General features: G+C 39.8%; 1 protein-coding gene and 1 long non-coding RNA gene across 2 annotated transcripts; one reads left to right on the top strand and one right to left on the bottom strand.

Moving 5' to 3' along the window:
- The first annotated feature begins 54 nt into the window (after positions 1-54).
- On the top strand, positions 55-12,394 carry LOC122414744 (protein lethal(2)essential for life). The gene is given in 3 exon segments (XM_043426308.1): positions 55-5,363; positions 11,727-12,327; positions 12,330-12,394. Coding segments are annotated over 3 exon segments (900 nt in total). The 5' UTR covers positions 55-5,114; the 3' UTR covers positions 12,380-12,394.
- LOC122414749 (uncharacterized) lies at positions 5,478-14,063 on the bottom strand. The gene is made up of 3 exons (XR_006261808.1): positions 13,456-14,063; positions 12,554-12,690; positions 5,478-12,266 (listed from the first exon to the last, which is right to left on the bottom strand). It is a non-coding gene; the product is annotated as an uncharacterized lncRNA (long non-coding RNA).
- Positions 14,064-17,461: the final 3,398 nt, after the last annotated feature.

Genomic DNA, 17,461 nt, shown 5'->3' on the forward strand with positions numbered 1-17,461 from the left:
GAATGCTTAACGAAAACGAAGAAATAAATTCGTACGACGTCGTATTATGACATAATTATATTTTTCTTTATTATTTATCTTTCTCCTTCGACCAGATGTATATAAATCAATATTAATGCTGTTTTCTTTGTTTTCTCAATGTTAATCCTAAATGGTGCACAATTACAGTGTTTATATTGTTCATTTGTAAAATATGAAAACCAAAAAATGTTATTCTTTTAACATGAATATCTACGAGTTCGATGAGATATTTTCAGCGGGATCGTTGAAGCCTCAAAATGCTTGTGGTACCGTACCAAACCGGATGTTTGACTTGCAAACAAAATGCCGGATTAGATGAAAGGATACGCTTCGTGTACGGGACAACATATTTATATTATGCGCTTCGTGCTACTTTGCCTCGTTCTGTCGCCCACGCTCCTCAAAAAATAGTGTACGAAACCGGTTTAGATACAATAACTTTACGAGTGTCAAATACAGCAGCGACCGGTATGGAAGGGGAACGAAAAAACACACACAGGACCCATAGATCGATGGTCAATAGTTTACGTTACCGAGTTACAAGTTGCGTGATATGATTCAGCAAAACACGTAATGTATGTATACAACATTCTACAAGTACAAATACTATGTACGTATGGTGTTTGAATGCACATATATTTTTTTTTAAATTATTTTCACGTACGGCTATGTTAAATTGAGGGGAAATCGGTTTTTCTCATCAACACGCTTAAATATACATATAATTAGTCGTTTTATCCAGTACCAATAGGCGTTTCACTCTTGTCTGCCCATAAGACACATAACTCTTCCTCCCCATTCGTTTCATCTTCACTCTCGTTAAACCATGCCAATGGTGTTGTATGCCTTTTCTCGTTTCTTTTCGGGAATTTTTTATCGAGGTGAGCTACACCCTATATGCGTCTTATTACCCGAGAAACAAGATTTCCAAAATCTTTAATGCGCGTAGCGAATGGAAATAATTGTGTTCAATTATAAATATACGTAAGATTAGCTTATCGACGCAAGTCGTCGTTGATGTTGAAGAGTACTTTCGCGCATCGAAGCATATTTGTAATCTAGAAAAAGCGATTAACCCTAAAACCCTTAAATTTATAATGCCTCACGTGTTTATCTCTTTCCTTCTTTACCCCCATCGCTTCTCGTTTTTGTATGGTAAATATTCCGGAGAGAACTTGCACCCCTCAATGCTAGTCGATCTTGCGAAACCCTCAAAGTCGTGAGACTTTTTTTTTCATCATGATCATTTATCGTTAAGAGAGGGGAGAGTTTGCGGAGGTTCATTCGCGTTACTCCGACGATTTCGTTCTTATTTTACTTCGTTCAACTTCTCATCGATCGCGGAGTGGAAAATCAGTTGTTTTCAATGTTCAGATCAAATTTATCGACGATAGTGTTTTGTGGGCGCGTATACCGATGTTCGTATACGAAACGCCTCGATTGTGTTTTTTGATTTTCGTACACAGCAGGGTCTTTTACAAGTTGTCTCTCCACCCAAGAGTTATCGACTTCTCATCGCGATCCCAACAGATCGCTTTTCCTAATTTATATTACTACTCAATCAGATGGTTTTTCCGGCGTTAATCGATATATCATAATCATGTTCGTTTTATTAAAAATCGGTGGAAGATGGTTGAATTTGAAAACTATTGGAACACCCAAGATTACTACGAGCGGTCTCTGGTCCCGAGTTTAAAACTCCGCACCTAGCGAGTTATGAAAGTCATTTTGGTTTTTCAACGGTTTCCACTCCTTGCGATTTTGGTTCCAAGTTTCATTCTACCATTAACCAAAACTCACTTCGATCGATTCGCCCGGTAAAATTTCGCCGCGAACAAGTTTGAGTTCAGTGCATTAATAGGTGTTTGCATCATGGGATTGCGCACACGTCAGCAACCATCGCGGATTTCATTGTACACGAGGAATCGTAGATATTCTCTTAAATTCACGAAGAAATCATTTTTTATTCGAAACACCGACATCGACAATGACATTTAAGCATGGAATATTCATTATGACAAGCACAACAGATTTACCGTTTTTTAAAATTCGTATTTCGAGTTGAAGTTTTTTTTTTCCATTATTATCGATACGATGCAAGGTGATAGCATTCGAGAAGTCGCTATTCGCGGTAGCGACAGTTCCTTTGCGTCACCTCTGCTCTTACGATTTTCCAAGTCGCTTTTACTCTCTCGTTGATCATGCAGATATTTGAATGATCAATATTTCTATCGAAAGTTGGTCGAATACGTCCGACAACGCACGAACGTTCGATCATTACTTTCCTTGTTTGCAAAACGTGACGAGTGTGTTCATAATTAAAATTTTCACCGACACAAACCTTGGCGGCGAGTTTAATATTTTTTATCGAGAAAATAAACGGTGTTTAAACGGAGCTCAGAAATATTCTGGAATTCCGACACGAGTGTGCAGCAAAAAAATGTCTTGTAGAAAAAACTGTGTACGTGTATGTGTGCATGTCTTTTTGTTGATGTATTAAAGAGACGCGCGCTTATTCTTAGGCGAGGGATAATCGGATGGATGAGTGAGAGCTTTCGGCATTTTTACGCGGGCGTTTTATTTCCCTTGGCATTCCGTTGGAGTTCGTTTGGGTGTTTTTAGTGTGAGCTTGCAAAATGCGTGGGTTTTCGAGAGGATGACGACTAGGCGCATCCAGTGGAGGAAAACTTATTTAAAGCGCGCCACGTAAGTTTTGCTTCGCAGTTGACCACCGGATTTTCGCGTTTCTGGCTGACGGTGCGTTGAGTGTGCGTTGTCAAAAGCTCATTGAATAAGAAATAATTAAAAACGCGCAAGAATCGCCTCGTGTCACTCGACGCTCGTTTCTCGTTTTTCATATACGGGGTTTTCCAGATTTTTTAAAAAAACTACTCTCAAGGCTTTCCAAACTCGAACGACGACTAATCCCCATTTTTTATCGTACTGAAAACAACGAGTCCCTTTATTTGCCGATAGTTCTTCTTGAAACTGTGAATTCAACGACTTAACGCTCTATCGACAATTACTCTATCAACTAAATACGCGACTATCCGTTCTTCGCACCTCGAACCTTAGATTCTTTATTTCCTGTATCCGTTCATGTTGACTTTACGCGTCGAGAAGTTACCTCGCGATTTCGCGCAAATGATTATTCAGAAATGAATAATGTTTCACTCGATCGACTCTACAAACTCACCCGCGATATTACCAAAAAATCACACGCTTGCTTAAATTCTATGAGGAAAGTGTATTAAGCTTATTGTTACGCAGCGATCTTTTTAGTTTTATTCTTAAAGATACGACCCTACAACGCGTTTGAGTTGTAATTCTTGGGTATTTCGAAGGTCTCGTGGTTTATTGTTGTTTCTCGTCGACTTATACTCTTCGCGGTCTTTAATCAAAAGAAAACTATATTGATGAGCCTATTATACTTCAAACGACTTTAAAATTCAAAGATATACTATTATTATTTTCAATCGATCGCTGATCCGTCAATTCAATTGCATCATTGTATGTTAAAGATCGTGGAAGCGAAGATGACTCGAGAATCTTCGGGTTCGTTAGGAAAGTGACGTTTTTCGGAAGTGACGTTTGTTCTCTCGCCGTTGTGTGCTTGCTGTTTTGCTTTTTTTTTCTTCCAACGGGTTCTCTTTTCAAATCTTTACAATGAGTATCGAGAGCCCGGTTCTCCGCAGTTCTAGTTTATACTAATAAAAGTATAATATCATTAGACAAGTGTCATAGCGCTAAAAGTATTCGACTGAAAATTCGTTAACACGCGAAGGGATATCTCGTCATTTTCAAATCTCAACGCTAATGAAAAATTTCAAGTTTTTCTCCTCAAGATATTTCAACAAATGTATACGTTCATTAATATTATCAAGAATATTACAACTATGATTATTATCGATAAGATTATAATAACGCTAGCCAGTTGTCCACATTAGTCGCTAATCGCTCAACAAATTCACGATAGTTTGATTTTTCGAATATTGTGCGTGTTGTTCTATCCGTAAATACACACACGTATATATATATATATATATATATATAGGTGTATCATATTTATATATACACACGTTTCATCGCCATCTTTTTATTTTTCCTCGTAATCTTTAGTTGTTAGAGCCCGCGTGAAAAGATCTTGTTTTAAATACGGTTATTCAACGTCATCTTCCCATCTTTTGTTATATTTTCTACGTATTGGAAGGTTGTTTTTTTCTCTTTTTGATCCTCGAGTCCATCTTTTATTCTATTTACCCCTTCATCTTAATTTCAACGTCTACGAAATTGTGACGAAGCAATTGTTTTAGCAGTTCTCGTTGTGTTGCAATCGATCCTTCAAGATATTAACCCGCTCTCATTGAATACTCGATGTCCTAACAAACAGCAGTATACTCTATATATAGCCTAGCCAATCTATTGTGTAATTATTCGTGATAGCTTCCGGTAAAGCTAATGAAAAAAAATGTGTTATTCTACAAGTGTCGTCCCTTTTGAGAAACCATGCTTTTTTTTCGCATTTTTCATACTATTCGTCGTCCTTTTTTTCCTTCTTTCCTACATATGAAGATGCTTTTTTTTCATTCGACCTATTCGATACTCGCTTGCGCCTTTCGTATCGATACCAGTACCTTCGAAATTCTCCGTTTGTTCAACTAACATTACCAATCGCTCGGCATTATCAACCTATTCACTATTCCATAGAAATAATTCTTCGTAATAGCTTAACTCGGTAATAGCGTATATGCGGAATCGTCTCTTATCAACTAGGGGTGTTCGAGTTTAAGTTGGACAGACCTTATCTGGAGCAGCTCCCATGATTTTTTTGTTTTCTCTCTCTCTCTGTCTTTGTTTTTTTTGCTTTTCACATGAGAATCCGTTCCCAGGGCAATAATCCGGTTGAAATCTTTGTCAAGTAATGAAATTTGAAATTGTCGGCGTTTTGCTAATCCGATATACAACCGGAGTAACCAAGAAGAACAATGCAAAAATGAAGGACTCGTTGAATCGTACTGTTAAGAATGTTTCATCAAATTGTCGCGTTTGTTTTTCTCTTTTAGTTTATTCCCTGCGACACGATAATAACAAACATGTCGATCGTGCCATTGATGTTCCGCGATTGGTGGGACGATTTCGATCGTCCTATGTCGCGTTTGATGGATCAACACTTTGGCAGCGGACTGAATCGCGCTGACTTACTTTCGGGACTTTCCTCCCTTGGCTTGACATCGCGAACCCGTCCATTATTCAACAATTCGTACTATCGACCTTGGCGCGATCTCGTCAGATCGAATTCCAGAGGTGCTAGTACCATCAGTTGCGACAACGATCGATTCGAGGTAAGTGTTATTCGTCTTTTTTGCCCTCTCAAACAATATCCTAAATTGTTCCTCGCCCAAGATCTTTCAGTGTCTCATGCTTTTCCCTTGCTCATCAAAATTCTTTTTTTTTTCTTTTAATTTTTTTCTTTTCCACCGTTGTTTATGAGATTTTTTAAATGATCATACCAATAAGGAATAACAAAATGATTATTCATCGGCAAATTCACCAATGTCGATTGATTAACCGTAGTCGGAAGATTGACGATATCGTTGTCAACTATTACGTTACCATTCTTAACGAAGCAACGGTCTTAGTTTTTTTTGTTCAGTTTCCGATTTGATATTGTAGTCGATGCTATCGGTATACAGTTAATAATCTTAACATATTAGTTCGTATATGATAAGCTTTATAGCTATGAATGTTTTGCCACGAACTTATCGGCCAAATATACGTATGCGGGAATATATGTGGTATGCATACATCTAAGTAGAACGTTATTATTGTGCAATCTTCGGTTTACCGTCTCACGTTGTTCGATGAATTACGACATTTATCTATTTCTTCGCGATCCGCGGACTGGAATATTTTTTTTTTTTTTTACATTCGAGCCCCCTGCGTGGTGTTTGGTGGCTTACATTTTCGAGTCTCGAGCTTCGTATCAGTGGTCGTTTTTCTTTGCTCTTTACTCATCGCTCTCATCTTTTTGCCCTCTTCAATTTTCATGCGATCGGCTAAATTATGAGGAAACTGGAAAATTCACCGACTGCGGTCGCGCGATTCTGTTGTTGCACACGAGAAGAGGTAGTTTTGCGATTAAAAATACGGGTATACGGCGCACGTATCTTTCACTCGTAGATTTCATGATTTTTATTTTTTTCTCGCCCTCCATCAGTGTTTTCACCCTCTCGATTCCGGTTTCAATCCCGCGCTAGCTCGTCACAAACATCTCATTTTTTCTCTTTTTTTTAAGGGTAATTTCGTTACCGGTTCGGTCTCGAGGGCACGTTTTTAAATTCGTTCGCGCATCTTTCCCCGCAACGTCTAGATCGCGATCACTCACGCTCTTCTTCAACGATGTTTCTTTCCCCGTTATCGAGAGTAGCTCGATATTTCGAATAAAAATTAGTTTTTGTTTTCTCACGTCAACGAGAGCGGAGGTTCGAAATGAGATTTTTTGAATCTGTTATCTATTTTTTCCTTAAACAGCAATGAAAAATTAGGAGCCGCCACAATTGTTCTTAATATACGTTTTTATAAAACGTTCCGAAACCTTCGAAGGACAAATTTCAACCCCTCCCCAGTGTAACTTGCATGTTACACGGCGGATGGGTTGAAATTTGCCCTTTTTCTTTTCCTTATAGGAACTTGTTAATTCAAGATTATACACAGTGTCGTTGTAACTTTGTCCGATTTAAAATTCCTCTCGGCAGATTAATCGGCGTTTAAACCCACTGCTTTCCTTCTTCCGATCCTGTCTCTTTAGGCCGATCTTGATTTTTTTAAGGATCGTTCCAATTTCTTTTTTTTTTTTTTTTAATTTTTTTTTTTTTAACAAAACAGGGACTGTTCCCTTTCCATAAGACTGAACTGATGCGAAATACGGAAAGTTCGTTCAATTGAAAGAGCAGAAAATTGACACTTGTTTAATCTAATCTATATTAGGACTTGTTCCTCCTCCCAAAAAAAATGCAGTTGAACGCGAATCAGAAGATAAATCTATTCTAACGTAGTGATGCGGATTGAGGGGACAGTTTTTGAAATTTTTTTCCGAATCTCACGTTACAATAATGTACATATGTAATATATATGATATATAGATATGTTATAGATATACGATAAATATTACGTATGATTTCAAGTATTTTGCGCTAAATTTATGCAAAATGCACAGCGAGACTCGGAAAAAAGTATCAAAAAGTGTCCCCCCAAAGATAAAACTAAATGTTTCTTCTCAACTTCTTTTATATTTTAAGGGATTATTTGTCAAATAAATTTTCCTGAGGTAGTTTAATAGAAATACTAAGGAAACAAGGTTGCAAAAGGTGCGAAGAAAATATGCACGGGAACGTTTGCTCAGATATGACGCGTGATAGAATTGTTAAATTAAATATTTACATTCTCGATCGACAATGTAGAGTTAAGCTTTGAATTTGAAGACTAAAGGAAGGTGCTACTGAGAAACGGAGATAGCGATAAATTTATCGTCAACTCTCTGTCGGGCTAACAAAAGAAGAATAAGAATAATAGAAAGATGTTTCGAGTTATTATTTCAAAAATGCACAAATGCACGCGTACAAGTACAAATATATTCAGATGTTTATATATATAAGTGCTTCGCGGATCGGTGAAAAGTCGCGGAAGCCTTTGGACGGCCGGTCCTTTCGCGCTTAAAGAATCGTGATTTTGAAAATCTAATCTAACGAGTTAAAAAGAACACTTGTATGAAAAAAAAAAAAAAAAAATGGTAAAATTGATCGAGTAATTTTGATCGAAAAATTTGACGTTAGGGGATCGGACTCTATACTGATCGGAAATAAAGTGTTCGTGCCGTGGAAGTACGAAGTACGTTACGAAGAACGTACGTTTCGTAATCTTCCACGACACGAGCGTTTCGACGATGTCAAGTTCGAGCAGACCAGCTGAGATATCTTTTCACAGAGGAAACAATGAGAAAAGAGAGCGTGGCGAAAAAAAAAGTCAAGTTTGCGAGCGAGCTTTTGGGATCGGATTATTTTTGGAGGAATATGTCGCAGAAAAGAAACTATGCTCGCTGTTGCGCCCTAGAAGCCTACCTTACCAGTGGACGATTAACCGTGCAAGGGGGGTTATTAATTATTATTAATCAATATTATACGGAGATATTATAAGAGTTGCTCGTCGAAATAGGACTTGTATCGAATATTTTTCACGAACGATTGACGATTAACGCCTCTTGGAAAACTGTGGTACTGGACAAAACGCCTTAAATCTATTCTTTCAAATAGTCTTTTAAATGTATTTTATTTAGTAAGCTTCGATTTCACCTTAATCCTACACTAACCGTAACTCAGTAACTTTTATTTTTGCCCTTTGTATGTGTGCGTTTTCTTTTGATTTATTTTCTGTTAAAATGTAAATCCCCTATTGGTAATAATGAAATGCTGATTTTTATCGGGTCAGGGATGAAATATATCTCAGGGACACGTACTTACGACTTTGTTTTACACAAAAGTTATACGAAAAGCGATGTAGTACTTTGAGATTGACTACGATCCCTTTGAATAGATCTTATCGAAAAAAAAAATGGCACGAGGGCTCTCGCGCTATTTCTTATTTTCACTCTCTTCGCAAATTTCAGGGAAAAACATATCCTCGCTAGAGTCGCAAAATATCAAGAGTATCGTACACTCGATCCCGTATCTATCGTTATTTTTCCCTTCTTTAAATGGCGCCGGGCATTCGTCTACTGTCGTGAACGAAAACTGTCGAAGTCGATTCTATGGAAAAACCAAGTTTCTGGAGAAAATACTTTTTGAGAAGATTGAAAGTTTAACGAATCCAAAAAAATGGAAAATATAATCCACCCCGAAAGGGGGCGGGGGTTTTTACCCTCTTGCGAATGTCTCTTTCCACTTATTACCTTTATCTATGTGTTTCCTTTGACAAACTAATCAGAAAACAATGTTTTTGGGATTCCTAAAATATTATGATAAAAATCGGAACATCAAACAGCCCACCAATTCAATGAGTAGTATCTATTGAGCGTTCTACTTGAGCGTTACATTAGTTGATCGTGAGACGTTCGACAATTTATTCACGTAAAGTAAGATTCAGTTCCTGCTCTCAAGAATTCGTATAAACATTTTTCCTTTCTTTTTTCAATCTAGTTCTCCTTCAACGTTAGTCGGGCACCCCCTCGCGAGGAGGGGGGACGCAAAAAGCTCGTTTTTTCAATGAATCAGTAATGGGTGTATGAATTGTCAATGTTTTTAATGACCACCGGCGACACAAGCTCGACGCTTGGTCAACGCGAATGCCCCCGCTCGTAATGTTTTTTCTTCTTTACTTTTTTCGCAGTTTCCTCGTTTTCATATATTTTCAAATTTTCAGGTTTTCATTGGTAAATTGTAAAACAGCGATATATGGGCGAAGATGAGAAAACTATTGATCACAGTCAAATGTAAATTTTTGTTTCCCAAGGACTCACGGTCCCGGTTGGACTTGTGTCTGCACCAGAATTACTCAATATTTTTTCTTCCCTCTGCTTCCTTTTCTTGGCACCGTTTCTTTTTTTTGCCTAAATACCACTTCTTCAAGGATTATCTCTCGTGTGTTTTCTTTACGAAAAATTTTAGATCGTCCAGAGAATATGCGAAATTTTTATTTTGGCTCTGTGCGAACGTGCTTTTTATCCTCAACTTGCTCAAAGTCTAGCTCAGTCTTTCTCGAAATAATCGAAATAGTATAAATTATGCGGTATACCTGTATTCTTTGCAAACAATCGTAGAGTATATGCATACATACGTATATCTATATACGTTTGTGTGTGTATATATATATAAGTATATATATTGTCAAACCCGAATAAGGGCCTCCGCCAAATCAGACACTTCGGAGGCCCCCCACCCCCTTCGCTGAGGGGGTGGTCACCCGCGGGCCGAGTTCAAAATAACTTTAATTCAAAGGCTTTGTCTCACTATTGTTTCCTCTTTTTTATTTCTCACGATTTTTAGTTATAAAAATAAATGCTTGGACCTTAACGCTAAAAAAAAACGTAAGGTTGACCAGCTCTATATTCTACTATCTCCTCTCCTCGGTATCCTCCTTGTTTCTTATTTACATTTACGAGTGTGCGATTTCATTAAAATTCGTCTCAACTGTTTAACGCTCTTTTTTCCGTCTAGATATCAATTTGTAGTTAAAATGCTTTTCGTGTATGATAGCGCAAATATTTAAATGGGATGTTTATGATGATACGATTCGAAGCTCTAGTTCTGTATTCTCGTCATCGGACGAGCACATTTCGACACTCATTTTTATTCCATCACCCCCTGCAAATGAACTTCGAATGTACGTGTGCGTGAGACTGAATTTTCAATATTCGTTTCTTTCCTTTCGTAGATGAGTACGCGTGCTCGAGCAGTCGTCGATTTTTTGACATTTCAGGACCACCTACTTGTATGCGCTCACTTCTTTCACCCATGAAAGAGCATTGTTCACACAAGTAGGTGCGACTCACAGCTACATCTTTGACCTGTTAGTTACAGTTATCCTTCAAAATACAAGTACGAACGAATTATTGTTTAAAAAAAAAAAAATTTATACCGATGCAATGAAAAGACGAAGAATAATCGAGGATCAGTTCAATGCGATCGGGGGTTCATTGATTTTCAAACGAATGCTCGACTTTCCACGAGAGCTTGCCAATAAAATCATTGGTCGTTATTAAAACGTTAATTATTTCATTGGTCACAAACGACTCAGTACTCTTACGTTTTTATCTTGGATTTCGAGAGCTAGCGATGGAGTTTGCGCAAAGGGAAACGACCTGCGAGCTCGCAAGGATAAAAATCGATGAACAAAGTTGAATTCCCACCGAGTCCCCGCGCAATCCCCTGAATTGATCCCCCACGGGGGGTGGGAAAATCCGCGACCTTCACCCGTATCGTTACTTTTCTTGATCTTTTCGTACGTTTGTTTTTTTTTTTTCCTTTTGAAACAAAGATGACAATTTTTATCGTACTTCGATTTAACGAAAATCTGTGCCGCTCATTTGGATTTGGAGGTTTTTCAAATTTTACAAATTGCAAATCTCAACGGATTTCTGAGCGTCGACCTATTACGCATATTTACTCATCGAAATTCGGAAAATCTTCAAAAGTCTGAAAGACGCTCAAGCGTTAAACGATAAATTGAAAATATTGATTATCGAAAACCCCTCTATCGGTCGTCAAGCGCTTGGGCGCTCTCATCGCCCCCCGCCTTCCCCTGGGGCTTTTTCGCTCCCTATAGTTTTCGTCTTTCTTTTCTCCCACGAAAAAGCTTTTTTGTACTTGAATTATTTCCGTCACAATTATCGGTTCTCCCGTTAAAATCGTTTTTTTCCGCTTTGTATAAGGAGTGGCTTAAGACTAGCAATTTTCAAAATCGATCATGAGAATTTTTGTTTTTTTTTTTTTTCGTTTTTGTGAGTGTTTTTTTAAGACTTCTTCCGTCCAGGTCTCAAAAGAGTCAGAGCGGTCGCCGAAGCGCCCTCCCTCCCTCGATGTTTCTTTTCTGTGTCTATATTTCTCTTTGTATATTTTACTCTGTGGTTTTTTAATAAATTCAAATAATTCGGGCAAAAGCTCGATGCTGCGTTTATCGTTAACGGATGTTTTTCGTTTTTTTTTCGTTCGAAGGTTATACTGGACGTTCAGCAATTCTCACCTGAGGAGATATCGGTGAAAACGATCGGCAACTCGGTGATCGTCGAAGCGAAACACGAAGAGAAGCAAGACGAGCACGGCTACATCAGCAGACACTTTGTCAGACGTTACGTACTTCCGGCGTCCCACGAAGCTCTGGGCGTTACCTCGAGTCTCTCCTCGGACGGTGTACTCACGATTACCGCCCCGAAAAAGGTCAGAGTTCAGATATTTCGCGATGATCGCCCCGAGCTCCAGGACCCTCTTCCCTGGTCCTCTCGGAAGGCAGGCGCCACTCGAGATCTCCCCGCGGCTCTTCTCTTTACGGCTTGTTTTCTAGTTTCGTTTTTATTTTTTCCCCCCCTTTTTCTTCTATCTCAGTACTATTTGTCGATCTTGTTCCCCCTTTTCTCCCTTCTCCCTTTTTCCTCGTCCTCCGCTGTTCCTTGCTTCAAATTTATTTTGTACTCTCCTTGCACCCTCGCGTCACGGAGAGAACGACCCCGACGCTACATCTCGTCTATAACGCAAGGACTGTACAAGAGGAACAAAAAAAAAAATGGGCTCTTTTTATGCATTGCTTTTCGTGTGGTCATTAAGGTGTTTTTTTTTTTTTTTTTTTTTTTTTTCAAAAGTGCTCTCGATAATGAATTCTCGAAAAAGTATTAACCCTTGACGGACTGTCGGTGCCTACAATAGTCCCATCTTCAAGTTCGAATCGAATATTCAAAAGCTAATCACTCGCATTGGTAGTCGGGAGTACGGTGATGATGCTCTTAAAAATTCAAATTCCAGCTGTTTTTATCGAATATTTAACTTACCTAGAGCTTCCGCTGATTCCCTTCTACTCTCGCCGATACGAGGGCTGGTGAGAAAATAGATTTCGTGAAATCTATTTCACCGGATCTGATGATGCTCATTACGGACTTTTTATGCACCACGAACCCCGAAGGGCGCTCTAAAGGAAATATAATAATGGAACAATGATTTTCGAGAAATTTCATCGAGATGACGAGCCAATTCCCGGTCACGGGCCAAGAATTTGCAAAAAAAAAAAAGGGGGGGGGAGGGGAAAAAAGAACGGATGAGTGCAAAAATTCGTGTTGGAAATTCAACGTTACAATTTACTCCGAATTTTTTGCATGCGTATTGTTGCACTAACGATCATAAAAAAGTTTGGATGGTTGAACCGATAATCATCGGATCGACGAATTGACAAATTTCAGAACGAGACCGGTAACCCAAGAGTGATCGACATAGTGAAAACCGGCGTCCCATCGGCGACGAAAACCGAAGAGAAGCCCAAGGAGCACGTAATAACGACCGAAGAGTTGTAAAAAATAACAACCTCACTTTCATCGAATATGTCATTTTATTGTCGCGTCCTTAATTTCAAATGTTTTGCACTATTCGTTAGGTGTGCTTTCATTCTTGCTAAATATATTGTGTTTTTAACGAACCGTTGAGTACAAATAAAGATATAATTAAAAAAATTGAATCACCCGGTTTTATTATTGTTGGAGGAATAATGTATTACAAGATTGGATTTCACGAATTAGACAACGTATCATTTCTCACGTACCATTTTCCGGGTCGAGAGAGCATGCAACTTTATTTACCACAACGTGTAAATATAGTCGTCGTATTTGCAAGAAAAACTTTGGTCGCGACCGGACTCGCGAGGCGTACGAGAAGGGTTTAAAAAAATGTCTGATCGACTTACGGTTAATTGAAGCGCTCCGCAACGCTCCCTCGGACGCCTCTACATTTTGCAAGGCCGTTGTGATCCCGAGGACGGATGCCCCTCTGTCACACCAACGTGCAGACGCACGGGTGATGCGTTCTTTTTGTTACGGTTCGGTTCAATGATTCGTCGTTTGTTATACCGACAGCGATAGAATAACTCGAAAATAGATGGACTAGGTGATAAACGAATAGGCTCTTCTGATGTTCCGGTCTATCCGAACGTAGCGAAGGTTTGTTTACGAATGCGCGGATCTGCCGGGTCGCCGGGCTTTTATAGGCAGCTGCGAAGCCGGCAGAACGAGCTACGTGCCGGCTCGCCACGAACGTTCTAGAACGTTCCACCTCGCGAGAGAGAAAGAGAAAACGAGGGAGGAACGTCGAGAGAGGAAAGAGATCAAGTGCCCTGGGCTGGGAAGCAGGCCCTTGACAACACAATTGAACTGCGCAAAAGCCGAAAACTCGTTTACCCAGCCACTATTTTTTACTCATTTTTTCACAACTTCCCACCAATCCAGATTTCGACGATTATTTTCAGCCAATAAATGCTCCATTGTCAATCAAGAGACTGCGCTTTTCGTTGTACGATTTATATAGTTATTGCAATCCAACTCGCGCGAGTATTGATCGCGACAACGCGAGGTGCGGATGGGATTTCTGGCACGTTCGACCAAACCCCACCACATTCATCCAGAGTCCGAGACAGAGATGAAAGGCGAGAGCGAGCGAGAGAGCCTGCATCTTCCGCACCCGTTCCCCGTCCACGATGCATCATACTACGCGTTACCGCCGGGCTTCGTTCCCTCTTCTGCTCTCATCTTTTGATGCTCCTACCACCGTTACATCTTCCAGCTTTCTTTACATCTATACGTATGTGTATTCATACCTAGAGTTGTGTGTGTGTAACCGGCGTTCTCGCTTTTTTCCTATTCGCTCTTACCTCAGATATATTGGCCGGCTTTTTGTGCCGGGTTTGGTTACATTCGTGTATATACTAAACACCGCGAGCGAGCTCATTCTATCGGGGACAAAAATGAGACCGTCCAATGATGATCACCTAACTTTCAATGTGTGATATTTATACGCTTTTCTAACCGTTTTTTCACACCAATTTGGATCGTTCGCTTCTGCATCGTTCATCCACGTTTTGCGAAGATGTTTGTTCGAATTCTTTCCGCGAGTCTACGAGAAAAATCAAGTGCGGCAGCGCCTCGGATGTATTCGTGCTGGATTATTGTGGAAAATTCTTTACATCCGCGATGGGTTCGAGGTCCGAGTCCATTGTCGCTTTGACGAATCAACATTTGAGTGCTCAATATGTCAAGCATTCGTCAAGGCTATTGTAGGAAACGGTTTGAACTCTTCGCATTCAAATATCATTAAGGGGAACTACGATTTTATTCAAAGTCTGGAATGTTCGATCGCACCACCTGATGTGATAGCAGTAGCTCCCGTCAGAACTGCCGTCAACTTTTGGACGTACAAAAATGTAAAAACAGTGGTATTGCGTAACTTTCCGATCATTCGATGGTATGAGATAAGCCTGTTTTCATTTTCAAAGCTGCGTATCAACAAGCTCTATTTTCGGAGCAATAATAAACGGAAAGGATGGCAAAACTACGCCTCACCGAACGGCGATAAAGCCGAGGTGGGGGGGGGGGGGCCACGACGAAACGTTTTTCTCTTGACTACATGCTCTCTGGGCACGGTTCCTCCAGGCCAATATTATTGTGCGCAGTTACGAGTTCTCAAAAGAACGACGGTTAGTTTCTCATAGTCAGGCGTTTTACCGATGATAATTATGCGAACAGGATTCGCAAGGGGGGGGGGGGGGGGGGGACAACGCGTCAAAAAAAGCCAGTTGTTACCGGGCCGCAACCGTTCCCGTCGAGACTATACGAGATTTCGTTTTATTTTTCTACATATAGAAAACAACTACGCAGTTCGTTATTTCTGGTAATCCAACCTACTATATAAATATTTTACGATATCGAGACGACGTTCTGCGGGCGAGTTATTAAAAAGGTGATCGGTGATAAGAGCAAGTGTACAGTGTAGAACTTTTAAAAATATGATGGGTCCTTCCAACTGTCAAATGTGTCAGACGGACGGATTTCTCACGTCTTAATAAGGTTTCAGATACGATAACAAAAGAGTGCCTACCGATGTACAGGAACTGCAAATTTATGGGTCACAGCTTTGATGGGGGTTAGGATAAAAAATGCTAAATAATGAAAAACGAAGAGATCACTGACACGAAGTACTTTTTCAGCAAGAAAATTTTTTCTTCGAGTATCGCAGAGTATCGTCAGCTCGAACCAATGAATGAACTCGCGCGTCATGGCCGGGGCCGCCATCACATAACCACGTGATGTTTTGCCGGGACCCGGCAAAACATTCAGCACCGCGCCCCTCTATATACGCCGCTAACAGACGTCCCGGTCTACGTCGTTATTATGATATGCTGAATCGTTGCGCAATTCTTGAAAAATCCGTTGACGCTGGCAAATAATATTTTTTTCACCGATTATTTCTTTTGTAGAATCGCTCTGTCGATGAACCGCTGGCCGAATTTCATGATGTTGAGTAGTATCTCAGTTTAAAAATAATTGCCGAAAAGGAATACTTGTATAAAATTCCGTTCATATATCATTCGTACAGGGCTAATCGTATAATTTAATGAATAGACTACTATATTGGGAGAGCTGCTACTAGCGCATGCACCAGGTTCTGGAAAATTCGTAGTCCACCCAGCCGGGCGGTGAGCACTTTGGATCGATAAATGGCGTCGCATCTCTCGCTTCGCTTTCGAAATAGAACGTTGTTACTAAGGCGTCTCTATCGGCGATTCGCGTATCCGAATATTCCAATTATTTACTCAAAACGTTAATCTCAAAAGACATCCAGAAATCAGCTCTACGAAATAGTGCCCTCTGTAGCCACGATATATTTCAATGATAGAAAAGCACCTTCGGCACCTTCGAAACATGTCGATTGGACGAGCCCAGCTCGTGATCCGGAACGGGTCAAATCGATAGGTTTTTTCACAAACAAACCCAAACAATGACCTTTGTTTCTCGATGACCTTTTTATTGTAAACGTTCCGTAATAAAATCACAATATTAAGAGGATCTCAATGGGCGAATGAGATTTTCACGTCAGTTCCAATCTGCACGGGTACAATCCGCGTTCGTTTCAGTTTTGATCCATGACTTTGGATCATTTCGTTGGGAATAACGGATATTCTTTGATATCATTCCTACCTGCGAGTACTCTGTTGCAGCGATGAAGATTTTGCCTATGAAAAGAACATAAGGAAAAAGAAGGCAGAAACGTTGAATTATATTATATATCGTGTTACGGCTGAGACGAAAAATTGCGCATGGAGTGTAAAATGAAATATCCAGATGCGTTCTACGAATATCCGGGCTGCAGCCGGGGTCTATCGATCCGAAGCCAGCTGAAGCAGGCGAACAGCACTTGACGCGCTGATAATTGGAGTTTTCTTTTGTAGATCCAGGGAATATAACTCCGTCAACGGATTTAAATAAAAATATTCAATAAAATATGATACATAATAGCAAATTTTGTCAGAAAATCGTTTTCAGAGGTTTTTTCAATGTGTTTTTAGCCTTTGTTCGTGCATCTTGGAAGAAAGCAAGTTCATGTTTATCTAGAACGTGTCTGATATTTTGAGAAACAGGTCAGTTACATCAGGTACTTGCCACTTTTACTCTTCGTGCGTTCATCTTCTCTATATACCGACACAGCAGGTAGAAGATTGTTTTTATCGAATCTTTCGCAAACTCAATATGAGGCCATACTGATTGAATCACTGCAGTTACAAAAATGGAGAATAGGAAAAAAAGTGTTGAGTCGATCCAAAAATAAAATTGAATATAAATGTCCGGATGAGCAGCTGCTTTATAGGGGCTTATTCTCTTGTGTGAACGTTGGGTGTATGGCGTGATGCCATATTCTGCGTA

The sequence above is a fragment of the Venturia canescens genome, chromosome 8 (assembly GCF_019457755.1).
Source record: "Venturia canescens isolate UGA chromosome 8, ASM1945775v1, whole genome shotgun sequence".
Classification (NCBI taxonomy): Eukaryota; Metazoa; Arthropoda; class Insecta; order Hymenoptera; family Ichneumonidae; genus Venturia; species Venturia canescens.